Raw genomic sequence first — 10787 nt, forward strand, 5'->3', positions numbered from 1 at the left:
AAAGTCCAAAGTCTCATCTGAGACCAAAAGCAAAAGTCCTTCCAGCCGTGAACCTGAAAAAAAAAATTTATCTACTGCCAAGATACAGTGGTGGAACAGACATTGGGTATACATTCCCATTCCAAAAGGGAGGAATAGGACAAAAGAAAGGAAAAACAGGCCCCAAACAAGTCTGAAACCCAGCAGGGGAGACATTATGTCTTAAAGCTCCAAAATAACGTTCTTTGACTCCAAGTCCTACATCCTGGGCACAATTGGGCATCTGGGCCCCCAAAGCATCAGGCAGCCTCATTACCACAGCTCTGCCAGGTGCAGCCCAGTGGGCTGCACTGGTGCCTGTGGCTTTTCCAGGCTGATGTTCCACTCTGGTAGCTCCATAAGTCTGGGGTCTCCATGGTGGTCCCACTGCCTTGGCTCTACTACACATTTCCCTGGTGGAGGCTCCCTGTGGGGGCTCCAACCCCACTTTCTGCTTGGCATTGCTCTAGTAGATAGACTCAACAGTGGCTCTGGCCCTGTGGCAGGTCTCTGCCTGGGCCCCCAGGCTTTTCCATACATCCTCTGGAATCTGGGTGGAGGCTGCCACGTCCACACTGCTTGCATGTCCTGCTGGCCTGCAGACTTAACACAACATGGATGCCACCGAGGTTTTGGGCCTCTACTCTCCAGGGCTGCTGCACCAACCACACTTGGGACTGCTCTAGCTGGAGCAGCTGGAATGCAGGGAGCAAGATCCCGAGGGCAGCTGTGCCCCAGGTCTGTCCTCCAGGATAACTCAGTCCTTCTAGGCCTCAAGGTCTGTGATGGGTGGGGCACCCTTCCAGACTTCTCAAGTGCCTTTAAGGCATTTTCTCCATTGTCCTGGTTCTTAGCATCTGGGGCTGCCTCACCACCAAGATAAATTTTTAGCAAACAGTTTATCTGCTTCACCCTTGCATTGTTCTCCGGCTCTCTGTTTCTTTACCGCCTGGCCAGGCTGCAAATTTTCCAAACCTTTATGCTCTGCTTCCCTTTTAAATTCTGGCTTTACATCATGATTTTGCCGCCATAAGTCAGAATAGGCTCTTAAAAGCAACCATACAGCTTCCTTAATGCTTTGCTGCTTAGAAATTTCTTTGGCCAAATGCTCTGGTAAAAGCAACCATACAGCTTCCTTAATGCTTTGCTGCTTAGAAATTTCTTTCACCAAAAGCTCTGGTTTGCAACTCTTAAGTTCCAACTTCCACAAAGCTCAAGGGCATGGACACACTGCAGCCAGGTGCCTTGCTATGGTGTAGCAAGGGTTATCTTTTGTCCAATTTCCAATAAGTCCCTCATTTCTATCTGAGACCTCATCATCTGCATGGCATTTACTGTCCACATTTCTATCAGCATTCTGCTTGCCACCACATAAGTCTCTAAGACATTCCAAACTTTCCCTCATCTTTCTTTCTTCTTCTAAGTCTTCTAAACTCCTCCAAGCTTTGCCCATTACCCAGTTCCAAAGTTGCATCCACATTTTCAGGTATCTGTTTAGTAACAACCCACTCCTGGTACCAATTTTCTGTTTTAGTCGATTTTGTGTTGCTACTAAAAGAAATACCTGAGACTGGGTAATTTATAAGGAAAAGAGGTTTATTTGGCTTACGATTCTGGGACAGCTGCATCTGGCATGGGCCTCAGGCTGCTTCTACTCCTGGAAGAAAGTGGCAGGCAGCTGGTGGGTACAAGCAGATCACATGGTGAGAGGAAGCAAGAGAGAGGAAGCAAGAGAAAGAGAGAGAGGAGGTGCCAGGGTCCTTTAAACACTAATAGAGTGAGAACTCACTCATTACTTCCCCCTCCCCCAGGGGGAGCATTAATCCATTCATGAGGGATTCGCCCCCATGACTCAATCAGTTTCCAACACTGCAACATTGGAGATCAAATTTCCACATGAGTTTTGGAGGGGACAGCACATCCAAACTCCATCACCATTGGATGGCAAACTTTTTCAAACCCCTCTTAAAGTGGGCAGAGAGCTTGCCCTATCCTGCCAGGCATGTTTTTCTTTGGTTGAGAGCTGGAATGGGCCAGACACAGCTGAGACACTATACAAATAAGGAAACTGGGTCTTGGAGAGATTGTTGGTGGTGGCTGAGTGTGGCAGTGTAGGGAGGAACTGACAATAAATACCTTTTCTAAGTAACTTGAGCTAAAGCAAAATATAGTTAGGCCTAAAGAAATTCCTAAAGCAGAAATTATTTAGTTTTCATACCTGTTCAGTGTACAATTATTTGTTTTTGACTTTCATGTCACTGTGGGGCTGGTTAATAAGAACTCACAGAAAATTAATTGCAAGAAAGCCTAATGGAGAGATGTGCCAATACTGTCTTTTCTTTTGATGCATAATACATAAATAAATTAATGAAATGGAAAGCAAAAATGATCTACCTATAGGAAGACTTTATGTCGTATTTTTAGTAAACTGTTTCTGTCCCTACAATTTAGTGCATTAGGATTAAAACTATAACCATTTGAACATATTCTTCCTTTTTTATTTTCCATATGTGTCTGTGATCTTCTAATCTTTGGAATTCAAAAAATAAATAAAAAAGGAATATTATGGATAACAAAAGAGAGAACTGGAATAGAAAATACAGTAAGGAGCCCAGGCGAGTGAACGCCACCCAGAGAGACCCCCCAGACAGGCCCGAGAGCTGCCATGACCACGTGCCCCGAGGCACCTGTGCAACAGAGCAGGTAGCCACTGCTGCAGGACCCCCAGCCCAGGCAAGTGCACACAGCCCAGAGAGGCCCCCCAAGAGAGGCCCAAGCCTCCCACCCAAAGGCACTGAGGTAGCTGTGCCAAATTGGCAGTACTGACAGAATCCTAGCCAGACAATAGGGTCAAATGAGTGGACCGTAAAGTCCCCTGCCACAATGACTAAACACCAAAGGAAAGATACCAGAAATATGAAAAATCAGGAAAGTACACCACAAAAGGATAATAACAACTCTCAAGCTCTAAATTCTATAGAACAAGAAGTCCTTGAAATGACTGACAAGGAATTTCAAGTGATAATTCTAAGGAAACTACATGAGATACAAGAAAACTCAGCTAGACAACATGATGAGATAAGGAAAAGTAAACGGGACCTGAAAGAAGAAATGTACAAGGAGATCAATGCACTGAAAAAGAATGTAGCAGAGCTTATGGAGCTAAAGAATCCATTGAACAAAATAAAAAACACAACAGAGAGTTTAACCAGCAGGCTAGAAGAAGCAGAAGAGAGAATTTCTGACCTTGAAGGTGGGCTGTTTGAAATAACACAGGTGGACCAAAAAGAAAAAAGAATTTTAAAAATTGAAGAAAACCTAAGAGAGATAACAGACAACCTTGAGTGCCCAAATATCTGAATCATGGGTATTCCAGAAGGGGAGGAAAAAGGAGATTGCACTGAAAACATATTCAACAAAATAGTGGCAGAAAACTCCCCAAGTATAGGGAAAGACAGAGATCTCCAGATTCAGGAAGCTCAAAGATCTCCAAACATATTCAGCCCAAAAAGGTTCTCTCCAAGACATGTTATGTTCAAATTGGCAAAACTCAGAGACAAAGAGAGAATCTTAAAAGCTGCAAGAGAGCCAAGTCACCTATACGGGAGCCCCAATCAGACCAACATCAGACTTTTCATCACAAACCCTAAAAGCCAGAAAGGAATGGGATGATATATTTAAAATACTAAACGACAAAGATTGCCAGCCAAGAATACTCTACCCAGCAAGGCTATCCTTCCGAAATGAAGGACAAGTAGTATATTTCTCAGACAAACAAAAACTGTGGGAGTGCACTACCACACGACCATCCTTACAAGAAATTCTCAAGGGAGTACTGGGTTTGGTACCTAAAAAATAACCACCACTGTCATAAAAACTCAGGAAAAATCAATACCCACTAGTAAAAGAAAAATGCTAACAATGAAGAGAGAAAAAAAAGTTTATCCACCACCCCAAGAAACCAACAAATACAGAAGACAAACAGTAAATCAGAGAGAAAGGAACAAAAGACACTTAAGACAGCCAAACAAAAATCAGTAATATGCTAGGAGTAAGTCAACACTTCTCAATAACAACTCTTAACATGCAAGGATTAAATTTCCCACTCAAAAGACACAGACTGACTGACTGGATTAAAAAGGTGGACCCAACTATATGCTGCCTTCAAGAGACTCACCTCACCTGAAAAGACACACATAGACTAAGAGTGAAAGGATGGAAAAAGATATACCACACAAATGGAAATGAAAAACGAGCCGGAGTAGCTATTCTTATATCTGATAAAATAGACTTTAAACTAAAAGCCATAAAAGATATAAAGAAGGCCACTGTATAATGACAAAAGGATTTATCCATCAAGAAGACATAACAGTCATAAGTATATACACACCCAAAGTCAGAGCAGTCAGATTTATAAAGCAAACAGTATTAGACCTAAAGAAGGAGATAGACACTAATACCATAATAGCAGGGGATCTGAACACCCCACTATCAATACTGGACAGATCATCCAGGCAAAGGATCAGCAGAGAAACACAAAATCTAAACAGCACTTTAGACCAATTGGACTTTGCAGATATCTACAAAACATTCTACCCACCAACCTCAGAATATTCATTCTTATCAGCACATGGAACATTCTCCAGGATAGATCACATGTTATGTCACAAATCAAGTCTCAACAAATTCAAAAATATTGGAATTATCCCATGTATTTTCTCAGATCACAATGGATTAAAATTAGAAATCAATAATAAAGGAAATTCTGGAAACTATACAAATACATGGAAATTAAACAGCATTCTACTTAATGACATATGGATCCAAGAAGAAATTAAACAGGAACTCAAAAAATTTATTGAAAATAATGAAAATAATGATACATCATACCAAAACCTGTGGGATACTGCAAAAGCAGTACTAAGGGGGAAATTTATTGCATTAAATGTTTTCTTCAGAAGAATGGAAAGATGGCACATGAATAACCTAATACTTCACCTCCAAAAACTAGAAAAACAAGAACAATCCAAACCCAGTGTTAGCAGATGAAAGAAATAATTAACATCAGAGCAAAACTTAATGAAATACAAACCCAAAAAATGATACAAAAGATCAATGAATCAAAAAGTTGGTTTTTTGAAAAGATAAATAAAATTGACAAGCCATTAGCAAGGCTAACTAAAAAAGAAGAGTGAATACCCAAATAACAAAAATTAGAAATGAAAAAGTTGATATTACACCTGATACCTCAGAAATACAAGAAATCATTAGTGACTACTATAAACAACTATATGCCAACAAATTTGAAAATCTGGAGGAAATGGATAAATTTCTGGACACAGACATGCTACCAAACTGAGTCAAGAAGATGTAGAAAATCTGAACAGATCAATAACAATAAAAGAGATTGAAGCTGTTATCAGAAGGCTCCCAGCAAAGAAAAACCCAGGGCTGGATGGGTCCACTGCAGAATTCTACCAAACTTTAAAGAGGAATTGATACCAATTCTCTATAAACTATTCCAAAAGACTGAAACAGAGGCAATTCTCCCAAACTCATTCTATGAGGAAAACATCACCCTGATACCAAAACCAGACAAAGATACAACAAAAGAAAACTTCAGGCCAATATCCTTGATGAATATAGATGCAAAAATCCTCAATAAAATACTAGCTAACAGAATACAGCAACACATATGAAAAATTATACACTATGATCAAGTGGGATTCATCCCAGGGATACAAGGTTGGTTCAACACATGCAAATCAATAAATGTGGTACACCATATCAATAAAATCAAACACAAAGACCATATGATCATCTCTATAGATTCTGAAAAAGCATTTGACAAAATTCAACATTCCTTCAATTTAGGTATAGATGGAAAGTATCTCAACATAATTAAAGCCATATATGATAAGCCCACTGCCAATATCATCCCTTAAGAACAGGAACTAGTCAAGGATGCCCACTCTCCCCACTATTCAACACAGTGTTGGAAGTTCTAGCCAGAACAATCAGAGAAGAGAAGGAAATAAAGGGCATCCAGATTGGAAAAGATGAAGTCAAACTGTCCCTGTTTGTGAATGATATGATCCTATATATTGAACAGCCTAAAGCCTCTACCAAAAAACTCTTAGAGTTGATAAGTGATTTCAGCCAAGTTGCAGGATACAAAATCAACACACAAACTCAGTAGCATTTCTATACTGTGACAGTGAACATGCAGAAAAAGAAATCAAGAAAGGTAGCCCATTTACAAGTCACCAAAAAAATTAAATACTTAGGAATAAAGTTAACCAAGGATGTGAAAAATCTCTACAATGAGAACTACAAACCACTGTTGAGAGAAATTAAAGAGGACACAAGAAAATGGAAAGATATCCCATGCTCTTGGATTGGAAGAATTAACATTATGAAAATGTCCATACTACCCAAAATGATCTACAGATTCAATGCAATCCCCATCAAAATTCCAGTGACATTTTTCTCTGAAATGGAAAAAACTATCCTAACATTTATATGGAATAACAAAAGAACATGAATAGCCAAAGCAATTCTGAGCCAAAAAAAAAAAAAAAACCGCTGGAGGCATAACACTACCTGACTTTAAACTATACTACAAAGCTATAATAAACAAAACAGCATGGTACTGGCATAAAAACAGACACACTGATGAATGGTAGAATAGAGAATCCAGAAATCAACCCATACATATACAGCCATCGATCTTTGACAAAGGCACCATGCCTATACGTTGGGGAAGAGACTGCCTCTTTGGCAAGGGTGCTGTGAAAACTGGATATCCATAGGTCGGAGTATGAAACTAGTCCCATATGTCTCACCATACACCGAAATCAACTCAAAATGGATTAAGGAATTTAATATACACCCTGAAACAATAAAACTTCTTAAAGAAAACATAGGGGAAACACTCCAGGAAGTAGGACTGGGCACAGACTTCATGAATATGACCCCAAAAGCACGGGCAACCAAAGAAAAAATAAACAAATGGGATTATATCAAACTAAAAAGCTTCTGCAAAAAAGCAGAAAGAAAAAAAAAAACAATTAACAGAGTTAAAAGACAGCCAACAGGGTGGAAGAAAATATTTGCAAAATATACACAGACTGACTGACTGGATTAAAAAGGTGGATCCAACTATATGCTGCCTTCAAGAGACTCACCTCACCTGAAAAGACACACATAGACTAAGAGTGAAAGGATGGAAAAAAGATATACCACACAAATGGAAATGAAAAACTACTCCTGACAAAGGATTAATATCCAGAATATACAAGGAACTGAAACAACTTTACGGCAGAAAAACAAGTAACCCAATTAAAAAATGGGCCAAGGAGCTAAATAGGCATTCTCAAAGGAAGATATATGAGTGGCCAACAGACACATGAAAAAATGCTCAACAACACTCAGCATTTGGGAAATGCAAATCAAAACCACACTGAGATACCATCTCACTGCAGTTAGGATGGCTAATATCCAAAAGAAAAGACTGTGAATGATAAAATGCTGGTGAGGTTGTGAAGAAAAAGGAACTCTCATATGCTGTTGGTGGGACTGCAAAATGGTGCAGCCTTTATGGAAGATGGTCTGGAGGTTCCTCAAACAATTGCAGATAGACCTACCATATGACCCAGCTATTGCACTGCTGGGAATATATCCAGAGGAATGGAAATCATCATATCGAAGGGATACCCGTACTCCAGTGTTCATTGCAGCACTATTTACAATAGCCAAGAGTTGGAGCCAGCCCAAATGTCCATCATCAGATGAGTGGATACAGAAAATGTGGTATATCTACACAATGGAATACTACTTTGCTATAAGAAAGAATGAAATACTACCATTTGCAACAACATGGATAGACTTAGAGAAAACATCAAGTGAAACAAGTCAGGCACAGAAAGAGAAATACCACATGTTCTTACTTATTTGTGGGAGCTAAAAGTAAATAAATAAATACACAAACAGTGGAGGGGTGAGAAGAAGACACAACAATCACAATTCTTTGAAGTTGTTAATACAAGCAAACAGATATGAAGTTGATGGGGGGGAGGGAGGATTCAGTAAAGGGACACAAAAATCAACCACATTGTATATTGATAAAATTTTTTTAAAAAAAGACATTTGGGGTTTTCATCTACCTTTTGCTCTTAAATGCATAAAGCAGTAATGTGTTTCATTTGAAATCACTTTTTCTCCGAAGACAAACCATGCCAATCACACAGTGTTATTTTCTTAAAAGATCACATCTTACTCTCACTGGGAGGAAAAGTCTCTTTGAAACTATTTCACCTATTGGTTTGTCAGATTCCATAATAGATGAGCATAACAGTGGAAGAGGCTGGGAGATTGTGACAGATGCTGTGATGGTAACTGATCACAACACTGTGGAGAAGGGACAATGCAAACAAAAAAAAAATACAGTAAGGCTTGCTGTTGTATTGTGTGTTAAGTAAAAAAAAAAAAAACCCAGAGGTTCTGAGTTTCGATCCTCTCTCAACCACTCTTCTATGGCCTCGTGTCAGCATTATAACGTAGAGTTCCCATACTGGTACTTCCACAAATATCACATTCTGAGATACGAAGGAAAAGAAGCACTGATCTGGAATCAAAAGATATTTGAATTTTCCTTTCTGCCAGCTTCCCTTCACATACACATACCGTTTGTGGCCAGAAGCACAGATCCGTAATGTAAATATGTGTTAGAAGAGGGTGGGGAGTACTTAAGTCTCTACTCACAGTCTGCATTAGCTCTTAGCACAAGTATGGGTATATGCGAAAGGGTATGCAGATAGGGCCAGACAGGATTTGAGCCTTTGTATTTTCTGTGATTCTTCTCTCTGACCTCTCGGGTGCTTTCCTTGAGTACAAAATGTTGACGCCACTGGGAGAGGAATAAAACCCCTTAATTTGTTACTCTTTGGCTACTGAGAATGAAGTCTGAAAGGGATAGAGGCCTAAGCAATGTGAAACGTACATGTTTCCATTTGGGGGCACTATATTAACTACCACATAAAAGAGAGTTGGTCACAGTAAGACCATTCATTGCAGTTCCTATGACAGCCTATTTAATCTCCAGATATGTTTTCTGTGCCTTGACAGCGCAAATGACATTATAAGTTCATTTTGTGTTTTAAAGGGAAAAAATGTTTTTTGAGGAGGGAAAACAGATTTTTTTTTTTAACTGTGGCTTTCTGAGCATTGTGGACTCTGCTAATCTTCTAGCTACATTTTTTCTTTCTTTCTTTTTTTCTTTTTTGATGGCTGACTGGTACAGGGATTGAGTCCAGGACCTTGGTGTCATCAGTACCACGTTCTAACCAAGTGAGCTAACCGGCCAGTCCTCTAGCTACATTTTAAAATTATGTAGATGTGATCATGGAAAGAAATTTTAAGTAGTTTAAAAATCCCTATATAATTTGTAAATGCAGCCTATCTATTGAATAGTAAGCTGTTAGAAGAAAGGAACAATATTTGATGTATTTGTAGGAAAAGATATGTAAAGTGTGTGCTGATAATTAATGCTATGATACTATTTTTTAAAGTCTGTTTTCTGTTTTCTTTATAGGCAGTGGTCGATGCTTGCAAAATAATGGGGAAAAAGAAATTTTATCATCAAATTATGGAAGATGAACATCTTTTCCAGAAGTTTAAAGTAACTGATAAAATAGATATTGTCACCATGAAAGATTACATGCAAGTAAGCAATTTAGATTTAGATGTTGAAAAACAAACAAAAAAAGCCTTCCTGACCCTGTCCTCTGAGAAGATAGAACTGTGTATTTTTTTATTGTGGTAAAATACACACAACATAAAATTTATCATTTTAACCTTTTTGAAGTGTATGATTCAGGGGCATTAAGTATATTTACAGTGTTGTGCAACCATCACCACCATCTAGTTCCAGAACCTTTCTGTTAGCCCCGAAGTAAACCCTGCATCCAGTAAGCAGTCACTTCCCATTCCTCCATCACTCCAGCTCCAGTCAACCACCAATCTGCTTTTTGTCTATATGGCTTTGCCTAGTATGGATATTCCATATAAATGGAATCATGCAATATGTGGCTTTTTGTGTTTGGGGGGTTGATAGCTAAGGAATACAGGCTTTCTCTGTGGGATGATGGAAATGTTCTGGAATTAGATGGTGGAGATGGCTGCACAACATCGTGAATGTACTAAAAAACACTGAATTGTAAACTTTAAAATGGTTAAAATGGTGAGTTTTATATTATGTGCATTTTATCTCAATAAAAAAATAAAATAAAAAATAGCTACATGGTGTTAAACAAGTGTATGAAAGGAGTAAGGAAGGGTTCTTTTGTTTGGATGCTTTCTTCCACAAGTTACATAATATTTTCAGCCACAAGAGGCTTAAACAATAAAAGTCATTTATTGTCCCATGAAAGAAGGCCCCGGATAGGCAGTTCCTAGGCTAGCTAATTCAGCAGCTCAAGGACATCAGGGTTCTGGATCAGCTTCTCTTCAGTTCTCTTGGCTTCCTTCACATGGTAAAAAGATGGCTATCACATCCTCAGCTCCTCTATTCAAAGACAGGAAGAAGGGGACTCCTAGCATCTTTCTCTTTCCCTTAACGGGCCGGCCTGTGGCTCACTCGGGAGAGTGCGGTGCTGATAACACCAAGGCCCCGGGTTCGGATCCCATATAGGGATGGCCGGTTCGCTCACTGGCTGAGCGTGGTGCTGACAACACCAAGTCAAGGGTTAAGATCCCCTTACCGGTCATCT

At 39.3% G+C, this 10787-nt stretch overlaps 1 protein-coding gene across 1 annotated transcript in view; it reads left to right on the forward strand.

The window, feature by feature from the left end:
* Nucleotides 1–10787, forward strand: part of LOC103596496 (chromosome unknown open reading frame, human CXorf58) — a 28912-nt gene that overhangs the window by 10958 nt on the left and 7167 nt on the right. The window contains exon 7 of the mRNA XM_008580137.1: nt 9611–9742. Coding sequence (XP_008578359.1) covers nt 9611–9742 — 132 coding nt within the window. The remainder of the gene's footprint in view (nt 1–9610; nt 9743–10787) is intronic.

Source organism: Galeopterus variegatus, unplaced genomic scaffold (assembly GCF_000696425.1).
Source record: "Galeopterus variegatus unplaced genomic scaffold, G_variegatus-3.0.2 Scaffold2032, whole genome shotgun sequence".
Taxonomy (NCBI): Eukaryota; Metazoa; Chordata; class Mammalia; order Dermoptera; family Cynocephalidae; genus Galeopterus; species Galeopterus variegatus.